Genomic DNA, 15,343 nt, shown 5'->3' with positions numbered 1-15,343 from the left:
ACTGTACTTAAATGGAACTGACCTGGTGGAAGCCATCTTTAGGTGGGAACCTAGTGCCTACTCTCCAAAAGTTTGTCTGTTAACTCATTCCTGTAGGGGTGTCTTCAATGACTGAGGTGTGTTTGTCCATGTTTCTTTTTGAAAGCACCCAAAAGATAGTTGCATTAATGGTTTCCATAATTGTATTTTGCAGATATACTTAAAAAACAGACAATACTACACAGTTGAGACAAATAATGCTCGACGTTTGGTAGAAAGTGCTGCTAGAGAAATTGAAAAGCTTCTAAGCAACAAAGTGGAAGCCCTGAAGGTGAGTGCAGGAATTCTGTTAATTTTCCAGGTGCATTTCTAATTTTCAGAGTTTTTGGTACAGCAACAGTGCGTGTAAATGTGTGGAGCAATGCATATAAGTTTAACATTAAGGATGTAAACAGACCCGTTAAATATTCCAGTAATGGCTCAGACTCATAGGTAACATTGTTTCAACTCCTTTTCTGAGATGCTGCTAGTGAAGGAATATTCCGTGGTTTGGTATATTTATTACTTGACAAATATATAGCATTATTAATGTGCGTACACTTTAAAAGGCGTCAAAAATGTTTTGTACCTAATGCCATTGAGCACTGATAGGTGGATGTGAACCAATGTCAAGTCTGGACAATATGTAGCCATCATCGCCATCTGATATTTCCTAGACTGGGTTCCTTTATTGCTTCCAGAATCCTAATTACATGGATAAATGCTACATTGAAAGGCTTTTCTAACCTGGGTTTGTGAATTTCATTTTACAGAAGTCCTTTTATCCATTGTATCCATCCACTCACTACTCTTAAAATAAAACAGTAATGAACGGTGATGAGGGAAGTCTCTTAACCCTTATGCCTCAGATTATTGGGTATTTGAACATTCATTTATAGTTGAATTTGTATCTTCTGTAACTCTTCAAAACAACAGATTTTGGATAAAGGGGTATTGTTCCAGAAAAGTGACTGTGACAGGATTGGTAAGCTGACGCCTGAGCTTAGTTCACATGAGGAGTGTAAACAAAAAGAAAAACTGCAAAAATACAGTTTGGACCAGTCTTCTTATTTCTGTGTTTTTACTGTTTTTTTCCTTCTGCGATGAGAAGAGAACATGTGGGAAATATACAACAGATCCATTTAGATCGGTAACCAGAAAGGGCATGTTAAGGTTTGGGGAGCAGATCCTGCCTGAGAACTTCGTCAGAACTCATACAAAATGTTTGCTTCCAAAACGTTAATTTGTCCTTTCTCTTTCTTGATGCTGAAAGAATGCACTGTCACCACCGTGGTTCATTCAGACCCTACAGGCCTGCAGACAAGAGCAATATTGCTGCTTGATTGGATCATGCGCATCGGGCGAACAGAGTCTCTGGGTGGGATAATCCAGTGCCTCATGTCATGGGAATTGTCACGGGCGGGATGGAAAATTTTACGGACCAGCAAGAGGTCTGTTAATTTTGGGTGGGATCTTACGGTCCTGAGTGGGCGGGGCCAGAATACCCCACTCTTCACTTGTGTGGACTTCTTAACAGTGCAGCTTGGAAACTGGCACACAAGGTGTGGGCTCTGTGTGTCATGCTTGATGTTGGCCGAACACAACATGTAGTTTTACATGACCAGCGCATAACGAGTCACTGGAAATTTCAGTTCAGAATGCAATCTCAATAATGATGCTTTGCACCAAATGTTGATCGTTGATCAGATTGAATCTGCATTTTAACTGGTGTTTAAAAACAAATGCTTTCTATTTAGGATCAACACCAAGAAAAGAATGGTGTCATCAGAAGTTTCGTTTTCACATGCCAGAAAAGAGATACCATAGCAACCCAAGTATTCTGGCCAATCGAGAAAATATATCAAACTTGTAGAGGGATAGAATAGACAGACAATTTAAGGTTGATATTAGAATTAAAGACTTCTAGTTTCCCTCATAAAGTATTATGAAGTTAATGAAGCCTGAAACTAGAGAGAAAGTGCATGACTTTGTTCATTATTTTTCAAATTAAAACTAAGCTCCATATAATAGAAGTAATTCATACAGGCTTCACTTGGGAGTGTTATGTCCCAGGTTTAGTCCCAACCATGAAGTAGACTTTCCAGGCCCAACAGGCAGATGAAGGAATGAATTTGTGTTTTCACTCATCTCCTCAGGATAAAGCAGATGCGAGCACTGAAGCAAGTTTGCAGTGTTAACAAATAGGAAGCTCTGAGGGACCACTGAGGCATGTTTACAATGACCAATCAGATAAAGGAGTTGATAATTGCTTGTGCTCCATCATGATCCGGATTATGGAACAACAAATGTAAAAGCACCTCAGCATAAGGCAGGGCTCTCCAATCTTAAACAAACATCTGATGGGGCATTTTTGTTTGATGTTCAGTGAAATAGAGGGGATAAATCCTGAATGGCACAGTGGTTAGCACTGCTGCCTCACAGAGCCAGATTTCCGTGTTTGGTTCTGACCTTAGGTCACTGTCTGTGTGGAGTTTGTACTTTCTCCCCACGTCTGTGTGGGTATCCTTCAGGTGCTCCGGGTTCTGCCCACTGTCCAAAGATGTGCAGATTAGGTGGATCGACAAAGATCAATGCACATGATTAAGGGGATGGGGTGGGGGAGTAGGCCTTGGTAGGGTGCTCTTTTGGAAGGTTGGTGTGGACTTGATGGGTCAAATGGCCTCCTTCTGCACTGTAGGGATTTTATAGACCAAATGGATTGAACAAGACATTCGGGCATAACAGGGCTGGATAAGACAAGGAAACACATTTGAGGCAATAATGTGCACACACATATTTCTTTCCATGAAGGGTTGTCACCGGTTGGAAAAGTTTGCCAGCAACAGTACTTGAGGTGAGAACATTGACATGATTTAAAACATGGCTCAATGCTGCAGTAGGGAGACAATAGTGTTGGTATTCTGGAAGAAGGCAATCAAACGGATTGAGTGATGCCTCCATCCAAAACCAACTTCTTGATACGGTTAATAAACAAATGCTGTGACTAAATTTGTGTAACAAAATACAGATAAGCGTAAAAGTCTTCTTACTCAGAACCATGATGCACTCTGCACATTAAGAGAGTGGCTTTATTCATATTAATTTGGAAAGGTATGCAATCAGGATCTTCTTGATATTCTCTGTAAATCTGATGAAACAGCAGATAACAGATTGAATTCAGGCATTCATTTAAAGTTTCTTAGTTGAGTAGAAGCATATATTAGACAACTTTAAGTGGATAATGAACATCTACATATCCAAAGTGCATTTAGCCCATCACTAGTTGCACTTCTTCCGTTTAGTACACATTAATGTTACGAGGTCCTAGGAAGATTAAATGCAGTCATTCATAAATGTCCTACTTGGCTCGAATGGTTTCAATTTGCTCATTTCTGCTCAGTGAACTTTGCAGAATAAACAAATTTGCTCATCTTAAATTGAACAGAGGGGAAATTGTCAGTCAAATTAGAAAGGAGTGTTGGGGGAAAAGTTAGCCGATGATAATGAATGGGGTGTTTTGTATAATCCCTAAAACTATCTCGCAGGAGTTAACAGCTAATAAATAAAGTCTTGGGCAGTCAAACTGTAAAGATATCTAATACAAATTATAACAGTTGCAAAATAAATAAATACCTATGTGGATCCAGATCCCCAGCACAAAGAAATTCTGTTCATTACATTGCTCACTGCTTAGTGGTCACCTGATTAAGGCACCTGTATTGCCATGACATCTGCTTTCCTGCTAAGTGCTGTAATTAGGAACTTTAGCTCCTGGGTAGTGGAGGAAGGACAGAAACGACATTGATTTAATTACTTTTTCAAGGTAATTACAAGTTTCTCTTCCTTTTCCTGAGATTATTTTCCTCTTCCCGTGGGGAACTGCCTGAGCTCAACTTGGTGCCATCTCCACAGCCGTACAGCACACTGTGTGAAGAGTCATGGATGTAAAACTGAACGTTTACCATTCTGTGGAACAGTGGGACAGTGTTCCACCAGAATTATGTGGGCTATGGAGGCGGCCATTTTGCTTCATAGACTTGAACCCAGCCCAAACTGCTGGGTGAAGTTTTCTCCAATCTGCCGACCAGGAGAGATCCAAACGACAGTGGCCCTGGTTTGACAGTCGTAAGGTTGGGAAGACAGTCAGTGTTCACCGTTGTTACTCATCTGAAACTGGCAGTAATTTGTGGAGTCTGCACCTGCACAGATAAAAGGAGAAAAAAAACTAGAAGTTGCTGTCAGTAATTCTATGCTTTCCCAGAGGGTGCGCAGTTGAGGTTCAGCCAGCAAACAATCAATTAGAAATCATTGAACTCCTTTTTTTTAATGCTGTTAGTCCCATTATAAAAATGCTTGAAAATGTTGAACTGTGTTGAATGAGGTGTATCTAGATTTTTTCCAATTTCATAATTACTCCAAAATGGTGTCACAACTCCTAAATGATAATTTCATATTTGTCGAATGTCAAATTTCTCCATGATAAGTAATTCCAAATTTTTTTAAATTTAAGTTTGTTTGGCATACTCTTGTCCCAATCATTTATATTGCTATTTGTGAAATTTAAAACTTAAAAATGAAGAGTTTTTTTTAACTTCCGGGTTTTCTTCAATGTGAATAACTGCTTAAGACCATAATACATAGGAGCAGAATTAGGCCATTCTGCCCATCGAGTCTGCTCCGCCATTTAATCATGGCTGATACGTTTCTCATCCCCATTCACCTGCCTTCTCCCCATAACTCCATATCTCCTTATTAATCAAGAAATCAAGCATTCCTGCTGAAGATCTGGAGATCCCCTTGCCTTGGTGCCAGATTCAAACTGATGTTGGGAAGGAGTAAATCCATGCCGCAGAAATTGAGAGATTCTCACGGGCAGCTTCCTTAAGGGTCACGATGAGTTCCAATGGCTGCCACTGACTGTTCAGCCGTAATTGATGGTCTCACTCAAAGAAGATAAGGATAGTGTTGTGAAATTTTATATTGGCAGGTATTCTCCTAAGTTTGGATTTAGTATGTATTGCTGATGGAGTGTAGAGTTCTACTCAGCATTTGGTATTAGCGTGCTTGATGCAAGAGCCGTTGGCCAACCTGGGCCTCCTTTTCTCTCTATAGACAGATGATTTGGAAGCTTGTTTGTGTGAACAGGAACTAATTTCACTTTACAGATTCACTTTTGTTCCCGCGATATAATGTGAGCACAGAAAGCCGTTACAAGAGAAATAGATAAGAAAATATCCCCAATAATCATTACGATTATGGCAACAAATTAACAGATTCGCCACTGGAATTCTCATTTCAATATGAGATGCATTTAAAATGGAGCTTTGAAAAAATGAAATAGTGGGGAGTTAGAAGAACATATGCAAAGGAAAATGCTAAATGAGAAAGTTGTACAAGTTTTGTCCTTACTTGTTTGCACAAAAATACCCAGTATTTAATTGGTCCTACTTTTTTATTGCATATTTCCTTCCCCCCTGACTGGACCTGTTAGAACAAAGAACAAAGAAAAGTACAGCACAGGAACAGGCCCTTCGGCCCTCCAAGCCTGCGCCGACCATGCTGCCCGTCTAAACTGAAATCTTCTACACTTCCTGGGTCCGTATCCCTCTATTCCCATCCTGTTCATGTATTTGTCAAGATGCCCCTTAAATGTCACTATCGTCCCTGCTTCCACCACCTCCTCCGGCAGCGAGTTCCAGGCACCCACTACCCTCTGTGTAAAAAACCTGCCTCGTACATCTCCTCTAAACCTTGCCCCTTGTACCTTAAACCTAAGCCCCCTAGTAATTGACCCCTTACCCTGGGAAAAAGCCTCTGACTATCCACTCTGTCTATGCCCCTCATCATTTTGTAGACCTCTATCAGGTCGCCCCTCAACCTCCGTCGTTCCAGTGAGAACAAACCGAGTTTATTCAACTGCTCCTCATAGCTAATGCCCTCCATACCAGGCAACATCCTTGTAAATCTCTTCTGCACCCTCTCTAAAGCCTCCACACCCTTCTGGTAGTGTGGCGACCAGAATTGAACACTATACTCCAAGTGTGGCCTAACTAAGGTCCTATACAGCTGACTTTCAATACTCTTGAGGGTTCTACCATTCACTGTATTTTCCCTACCTGCATTAGACCTTCCAAAATGCATTGCCTCACATTTGTCCGGATTAAACTCCATCTGCCATCTCTCCGCCAAGTCTCTAAACAATCTAAATCCTGCTGTATCCTCTGACAGTCCACATCGCTATCTGCAATTCCACCAACATTTGTGTTGTCTGCAAACTAACTAATCAGACCAGTTACATTTTCCTCCAAATCATTTATATATACTACAAACAGCAAAGGTCCCAGCACTGATCCCTGCGGAACACACAAGTCACAGCCTTCCAATTAGAAAAGCATCCTTCCATTGCTACTCTCTGCCTTCTATGACCTAGCCAGTTCTGTATCCACTTTGCCAGCTCGCCCCTGATCCCGTGTGACTTCACCTTTTGTACTAGTCTACCATGAGGGACCTTGTCAAAGGCCTTATTGAAGTCCATACAGACAACATCCACTGCCCTACCTGCATCAATCATCTTTGTGACCTCTTCGAAAAACTCTCTCAAGTTAGTGAGACACGACCTCCCCTTCACAAAACCGTGCTGCCACTTGCTAAAACGTCCATTTGCTTCCAAATGGGAGTAGATCCTGTCTCGAAGAATTCTTTCCAGTAATTTCCCTACCACTGACGTAAGGCTCACCGGCCTGTAGTTCCCTGCATTATCCTTGCTACCCTTCTTAAACAAAGGAACAACATTGGCTATTCTCCAGTCCTCCGGGACATCACCTGAAGACAGTGAGGATCCAAAGATTTCTGTCAAGGCCTCAGCAATTTCCTCTTTAGACTCCTTCAGTATTCTGGGGTAGATCCCATCAGGCCCTGGGGACCTATCTACCTTAATATTTTTCAAGACGCCCAACACCTCATCTTTTTGGATCTCAATGTGACCCAGGCTATCTACACACCCTTCTCGAGACTCAACATCCACCAATTCCTTCTCTTTGGTGAATACTGATGCAAAGTATTCATTTCGTACCTCGCCCATTTCCTCTGGCTCTACACATAGATTCCCTTGCCTATCCTTCAGTGGGCCAACCCTTTCCTTGGCTACCCTCTTGCTTTTTATGTCAGTGTAGAAAGCCTTGTGATTTTCCTTAACCCTATTTGCCAATGACTTTTCGTGACCCATTCTCGCCCTCCTGACTCCTTGTTTAAGTTCCTTCCTACTTTCCTTATATTCCACACAGGCTTTGTCTATTCCCAGCCTTCTAGCCCTGACAAATGCCTCCTTTTTCTTTTTGACGAGGCCTACAATATCTCTCGTTATCCAAGGTTCCCGAAATTTGCCATATTTATCCTTCTTCCACACAGGAACATGCCGGTCCTGAATTCCTTTTAACTGACATTTGAAAGCCTCCCACATGTCAGATGTTGATTAACCCTCAAACATCCGCCCCCAATCTAGGTTCTTCAGTTCTCGCCTAATATTGTTATAATTAGTCTTCCCCCAATTTAGCACATTCACCCTAGGACCACTCTTATCCTTGTCCACCAGCACTTTAAAACTTACTGAGTTGTGGTCACTGTTACCGAAATGCTTCTCTACTGAAACTTCTACCACCTGGCCGGGCTCATTCCCCAATACCAGGTCCAGTACAGCCCCTTCCCTAGTTGAACCATCTACATATACTGTTTTAAGAAGCCCTCCTGGATGCTCCTTACAAACTCTGCCCCGTCTAAGCCCCTAGCACTAAGTGAGTCCCAGTCAATATTGGGGAAGTTGAAGTCTCCCATCACAACAACCCTGTTGTTTTTACTCGTTTCCAAAATCTGTCTACCTATCTGCTCCTCTATCTCCCTCTGGCTGTTGCGAGGCCTGTAGTAAACCTCCAACATTGTGACTGCACCCTTCTTATTCCTGATCTCTACCCATATAGCCTCACTGCCCTCTGAGGTGTCCTCCCGTAGTACAGCTGTAATATTCTCCCTAACCAGTAGCGCAACTGTGCCACCCCTTTTACATCCCTCTCTATCCCGCCTGAAACATCTAAATCCTGGAATGTTTAGCTGCCAATCCTGTCCTTCCCTCAACTAAGTCTCTGCAATGGCAACAACATCACTGTTCCAAGTACTAATCCAAGCTCTAAGTTCATCTGCCTTACCCGTAATACTTCTTGCATTAAAACATACGGGGTGCGATTCTCCACTCCCACGCTGGTTGGGAGAATCGCCTGGGCCGCCAAAATTTCCGGGGCCGCCGGTCCGACGCCCTCCCGCGATTCTACCAAGAGGCGGGAACTGGCCGGTCGAGTTTCGCGGGCCGCAGGCCGGAGAATCGCCGGAGATACCCAAAATGGCGATTCACCGGCACCCCCGCCATTCTGAGGCCCGGATGGGCCGCGCGGCCAGGCCAAAACGGCGGGTTCCCCCCGGCGCCGTCCACACCTGGTCGCTGCAGTCGTGGGCGGTGCGTGAACGATGGGGGGGCGGCCTGCGGGGGGGCGAGGGGGGATCCTGCACCGGGGCGTACCTCAGATGTGGGGGTGGCCCACGATCGGTGCCCACTGATCGTCGGGCCGTCCTCTCTGAAGGAGGACCTCCTTCCTTCCGCGGCCCCGCAAGATCCGTCCGCATCTTCTTGCGGGGCGGACTTAGAGAGGACGGCAACCACGCATGCGCGGATGACGTGCGTTATGCGGCGCCGGCCGCGTCATCTATGCGGTGCCGCTTTTACGCGGGCGACAAGGTCTGGCGCGGGTAGATGACGCGGCCCCGATACTGGCCTATTGTCAGGGCTTGAATCGGTCGGGACCGGGGCTTCCGCGCCGTCGTGAACCTCGACGGCGTTCACGACGGCGCGGCCACTTCGGCGTGGGGGTGGAGAATCCCGCCCAGGCACTTCAGGCCACCAGACCCGCTGTTTTCCGCAACATCTCCCTGTCTGCTCTTCCTCAGAGCCATACTGGCCCTATTCCCTAGTTCTCCCTCAATGCTTTCACCTTCTGACCTATTGCTCCGGTACCCACCCCCCTGCCATACTAATTTCAACCCTCCCGTGTGACACCAGCAAACCTCATGGCCAGGATATTTATGCCTCTCCAGTTTAGATGCAACCCGTCCTTCTTGTACAGGTCACACCTGCCCCGGAAGACTCCCAGTGGTCCAGATAACGTAAACCCTCCCTCCTACACCAGCTGTTTAGCCACGTGTTTAGCTGCTCTATCTTCCTATTTCTAGCCTCACTGGCACATGGCACAGGGAGTAATCCCAAGATTTCAACCCTAGAGGTCCTGTCTTTTAACTTTCTGCCTAGTTCCCTGAACTCCTGCTGAAGGACCTCATGCCCCTTCCTGCCTATGTCGTTAGTACCAATATGTACAACGACCTCTGCCTGTTTGCCCTCCCCCTTCAGGATGCCCTCTAAGCATTCTGAGACATCCTGGACCCTGGCACCAGGGAGGCAACTTACCATCCTGGATTCTCTTTCATGTCTACAGAAGCGCCTGTCTGTGCCCCTGACTATAGTGTTCCCTATGACTATTGCTCGTCTGCGCTTTGGCCCTCCCTGCTGAACATGAGAGCCAGCCGTGGTGCCTTTGCTCTGGCAGCTGCTGCTTTCTCCTGATAGGCTATACCCACCCCACCAGTATCCAAAGGGGTATACCTGTTCGAGAGGGGGACAACCACAGGGGATTCCTGCATTGACTGCCTGCCCCTTCTGGTGGTCACCCATTTCTCTGCCTGCACCTTGGGTGTGACCACATTTATGTAACTACTATCTATGACGCTTTCCGCCACCTGCATGCTCCTAAGTGCATCCAATGCTGCTCCAGCTGAACCATACGGTCTGTGAGGAGCTCTAGTTGGGTGCACTTTCTGCAGATGAAGCTATCCAGGATGCTGGAAGCCTCCCGGACCTGCCACATCTCACAGTCAGAGCAGTGCACCCCTCTAATTGACATTGCGTTAATTAATTCGTAAATTAAATTTTAAATTTTTTTTTTAAAGTTACTGTTAACTATATGTTTCCTAGCACTAGATTTCTACTATAAATGTGAAAGCTAAATACAGTACTCTCCGATCTCTGGCTTAGATACCCCTCTAAATTATAATTAAGTAATTATGTTTAATTAGTTTAACAATGTTTAATTTTTAAATTTAATGTAGATTCCCAACCAGCCAATCAGGTCACAGCTTTACTGTGATGTCACTTCAGTTTTCCCGCCCCACACAATTTGAAAAGGTAATAAAAATTAAAATTAAAAATAAAAATCACTTACCTTTTGGCTCTCTAGTTCTCTCCCTGCAGATTAAAAGTTACAGGCTGAGAGTCTGATGTGTTGAGAGTCTGATGTGTTACATTTGCTGTTTATGCAATCAGTCTCAACTCGGCGCTGTTCGGCAGAAAGAAATTGCATTACACCTCTCAGGTTTTACTCTCTATTTGTTGAAGCATCATTCCGAATCTCTTCCCGCAGATGGTGAAAGATGATACTGACATCAAAATTTACTCACTCATATTTATTCACACAGTGCGACATTACCTGCGGAATTCTCCGTCGGCAGGATCCTCCGGTCCACTGGCAGCGCACCCACGCCGCGCATTTTCCGGCGGCGTGGGGTGACCCACAATGGGAATCCCTATTGCCGTGCTGCGGGAATGGAGAATCCCGCTGCCGACAGGGGCGAACCACGCAGGAAAATGCGGCTGGCAGTCCAGAGAATTTCGGCCTGCATGTTTACACCTTCAAACTCAACCACATTGTAGTTTCAGTGGGTGTCTCTTTATATGTGCTCAAGGGAAATCCCAATTAATGCCCTCTGCTGGCATTTAATTAAACGCATTGATATACAATGAATCTAAGTCAGTCTCTTGTTATTTACTTTCCATCAGATCACCCAGATCTATCACTGTGTTTCTCAATTTTATTCTTCTCTGTTGAGCTTTGTTCCCGTCAATAACTCTTCAGTCAGCACACTTAATATGATTTAATGAAGTCATTGTGAGGATAGTTAGGTGCAATGGATTAGTGTACTGTTCCTATACCTTTTGGAACTTGCGTCTTAAGTCAGCCCTGACAGATGTGATGAAAGATTTTTGAATCCATCCCAGGAATCAAAGTTCCAGCAATTTGCCAGCTGTATCCTGCACGGAGCATATTTTTGTCCGGCTCAGCCCAGTTCCCATTGAGAATGGTTCCACAGCATAGAATAGCTCTCAGTCCAGCACCTTGCTCTGAGACTGTCAAGCTGCCAATTGCATGCAACACATCAGACTCTCAGTTAGGCCAAGGCTGAGGCATGTGTTTGGAACATTGCCAAAAGAACTTTACCCTGTGACTGACCGTAGATGTACAAAAAATACCAAAATTAAATATGTTTTTTTTAAATCAGGACGTTACTCAATCGCTGCTATTTATTCAAGTAATTGTTTGTGAATATTGATGCACAGGAGCTTACGAAACAAGTTTGGTATCCAATGAAGTTGATGTTTAATTTAACTAGGAACAGGAGTCCTCAGGCACTATTAATATTTGTGAAGTTATTATTGGTGTTTGAATTCTACTCGTATAGTAGGTGTGGGAGAACCAGCTGTTAGTGTGGTGCCACGGTAGTCATGGCATAATTGAGCCGATGGGATTTAGTTTGTGTCGATCTGATTGTATGCAAGATGGATAGTTTTGCTTTGGATTTGCAGCAGGGAAATGGGCCAGGGTCATAATTAAACAATGTGCACAGCTTGAAATTGAAGTCTCAAAGAATTGAAGCGAGCACCATAAGAGATGGAGACCACAGATAGCAGCACACTGTGAAGTGACCTGTTTCATACTGTGCTTTTCACAATTAAGGGACTATATTTTACTTTTTTGTATTTTGCTTCACTTTATAAAACTGTACTTGAGACTGCACGTTTGATACCGTATATCATTTCATCTTTTCGAAAGCTGCAGAGCACAGTACTGAAAGGGTTAAGTACAGCCCAGCAGGCCTTGGTATGAAGCTCATCTGGTGTTTATGCATAGATCTATATTTTAAAATAAAGTTGACTGGGTTATTGTTAACTCAATCTGCTGGCATGCACTGATAATTGCCATTGAAAGCAGTTGCGGAGTATGAGTGATATTTGCACTTTTTAAACGGAGAAATACTCAGGTGCCTGCAGGGTTTTTTCTCTCTTATTTTTTGGCTCTGTGAACACATTGCTTGAGATTTAGAGAATGGGTGGTTGTAACAGCTGCTGGTTGGTAATTGAAAGAGTTCTTGAAGGCTGATGGGCAATGGTCTGGTACACAGATGTGAGAGCTTCTGTCATCACTGCCACTGATGCCCATAGCTACTGGCAAAGCACGAGTATTGCTCACTGCTGCTGAGTGGACCTGCTGGCTATGCTGCTTATGAGGGAGCCATTGACGTCAGCAGAGCAGTGGAAGATGCAGGCAGCCAGGTGATTTCTGTAGTGTCTATGAATGCACTCAGCAATTGCTCGTCTCTGAAAGGATGTGCACAAACACTCAGTGCTAATCCAATTACAGGCCTGCACAATTAACCCTGAAATCTGCTGGGTCTTCCGCAAGACTAAAATACGGCCACTAACGGGAAAATCGGAGCCGGCAGTGGTAAGAAAAACCCTGCGACGCCATTTCAAAATTGCAGTATTTTTTTACTAACCACATATCAAAATGAATATATTTGTATTGCAGTGTGGAATGCTGCAAATGTTCTGTGGGCCCTCACCTTGCTGCCATTCTCTTTAAAGGGACAATAACCTTATTGATTTGGGATTTTAAGCATGAGTCAAATGTATCCTCATCCATCCTGGAGAATACTGCCTTTTGTTCTGTTGCATTCTAACCTCCAGGTTGACTGGGATGATATATATGGTGAGCATAAGGGTCGTGGCAGGGACAGAGTAATGGATATCAGACCAGCTAAGTATGGTGTCCTTGTAACAATAACCATTATGCAGAAAAACTGCAGGCAAGCACTGGATCAGTTCCACTTAAGCATAGTGTACTGTAATATGATTTGTTTTATTATTACTTCAATATGTAAACACTCGACAAATCAATTTCTCCCTGAATTTAGTGGCAGTTTGTATAGGGACAGAAGGGGTATATTGGGCCCCAAGAAATATTGATCTGGCTATGAATTGTGGGATTTGCAACACTTCTTTGAAAATAGTTTTGTAAGTGACATAAATGTAGAAATTGCTGTTGACATTGGAGTTGAAAGTTTACGGTGTTGCAACGTACAGCCTCCACAGAGCTTTCCATTCCTCTGACTCTGAGTGCTTGAGCACCCATCCTTCATCCTGTACCCCCCCCCCCCCCCCCCCCACACACACACACACACACACTCCCATCTTTTTTTAAGACCCCCCTTAAAAAGCATCTGTGACTTTTGGTCAATAGCACCGAATAACTCCTCCTCTGGTTGAAATAATGTTAATTTTTATTCAGGGTGTTGGAATTTTTTTAGGCTAAAGGTGCTATTAAATGTAGCTCCTTGCTTCCATTACATTCCTCTTGTTCATTACTTAAACGGGAGCCATTTTAGAAAGGATGTAGTAAGGAAGTGGGGAAGGTCACATGCCAATATTAAGCATCCATGAACTAATATCACTGGCAGTGTTATAGACAGGAGGGGGGTCAATTTAAACTGCCCTGAATTCCCTTCTCTCTATCTGTCCAGTAAGGGGCGGGATTCTGTGATCCTGAGGTTAAGTGTTGACGCCGTCGGAAATGCCGTCGTGTTTCTCGACAGCGTCAACAGAGCTTCAGGATCAGCAATTCAGGCCCCTATAGGGGCCAGCACGGCATTGGAGCAGTTCACGTCGCTCCAGCGGCTGATCCTGGCACCAACTGGGCGCTGCGGGATCCGCGCATGTACAGTGGCACCGGAGCCAATGTGCGCATGCGGGCATGCGCACTGGCCCCCTTCAATGTGCTGGCCCCGACGCAACATGGCGCAGGGCTACAGGGGCCAGCGCGGAAGAAAGGAGGCCCCCAGCCAGAGAGGCCGGCCCGCTGATCAGTGAGCCCCGATCGTGAGCCAGGCCACATTGGAGGCCCCCCCCCCCCCCGGGGTCGGACCCCACATCCACCCCCCACAGGCTGCCCCCCGACCCTTCCATGCCGAGTTCCCGCTGGCTGAGAGCAGGTGTCGATGGCGCCGGCGGGACTTGGCTTTTTACGATGGCCGCTTGGCCCATCCCTGGTCGAGAATTGGCAGGGCCCCCGCCTGGCGCCGCACCAACCACGCCGGCACCAATGGTGCCGATTCCCCTGCGGAGAATCGCGTGTTGGCGTCAGGGCGGCGTGGCGCGATTCGCGCCGGTTGCAGGGATTCTCCGGCCCGGCCCCGGGCTGAGAGAATCCCATCCAAGATGTTTTATTATTCCGATTACACACTTTATAAACGGTGCTGTATTTTCCCCAATCCTTAAATTTGGAGTGTTCCAATCCTCTGGATTAACTTGCACAGTAAACCCGAGATAAGATAAAATAAAAAGGGTTGGTTTATTTTTACACACACACACATATACACACGTGAGAGGGGGTTTGCAATGTACGCCCCTTTTCCACTCACAGTAAATGGAGGATAAGGAAAAGGGAACAGGCTTCAGGGCATGACCACAATAAAACACAAGTTAGAGTTTTATGTGTGTCCAAAGTTCAGAATCAAGTCTAATGGGCGGTTTCTCTCAAGGCAAGGTTGAATGATAGTAGGGTGATCCGTCTTGCCAGAGCGAGACTTCCATGATGGGTGAAGGCACGTAGAGGGAGTTAGTCCAAGGTCCCATTAGTTTGCAGTTTTGATGAGGGCCGGAGTTCTTTATGCTGCTACCTGTTTGATGGTGGACAGCACAGGCTGTTGCCTGGAGTAATTTTCTCTTTGGAGGTCAAGCAGTAACTAACAAGGGTTCCCGTAATGTAAAATTAAAGGAAGTCAGCTGGCTCAAACCTCAGTCATATGGTACTGGTTTTGGTTGTTAACCGAGGTCCTCTTATTGAAACCATTATGTAAGAATGATTAATGCTTAGGCCATTCGCACCATTATTGGAGTTTAGGACCTGCAAAGGGCTGTCTTTTTTTTAAGTTGCCTGGAGCAGACCGACCGTCTGCTGGGCCATTGTGTTGGCTTGGCTGGTATGTTTATGCTATGCAAGGCATGTTCCTTTCCAGGCGTTTTAGGTGTTCAACTTTGTTAGCTTTGGAACTGCTCAGAAACTTCTGGAAGCCAGCATGTGACCAGCTGGAGCCTTTTTGTCAGCGCCGCAATTTCGAT

At 45.0% G+C, this 15,343-nt stretch overlaps 1 protein-coding gene across 4 annotated transcripts in view; it reads left to right on the top strand.

The window, feature by feature from the left end:
* Positions 1–15,343, top strand: part of LOC140387976 (voltage-dependent calcium channel subunit alpha-2/delta-1) — an 890,358-nt gene that overhangs the window by 99,129 nt on the left and 775,886 nt on the right. For all 4 annotated transcript variants that reach the window (XM_072471400.1, XM_072471399.1, XM_072471398.1 and 1 more), the window contains exon 3: positions 194–310. In XM_072471400.1, the coding sequence (XP_072327501.1) occupies positions 194–310 (117 nt within the window). The remainder of the gene's footprint in view (positions 1–193; positions 311–15,343) is intronic.

This window comes from Scyliorhinus torazame, chromosome 13 (assembly GCF_047496885.1).
Source record: "Scyliorhinus torazame isolate Kashiwa2021f chromosome 13, sScyTor2.1, whole genome shotgun sequence".
NCBI lineage: Eukaryota > Metazoa > Chordata > Chondrichthyes > Carcharhiniformes > Scyliorhinidae > Scyliorhinus > Scyliorhinus torazame.
Note: the sequence above shows the minus strand (reverse complement) of the source record. Positions and strands in the feature narration are given on the sequence as shown.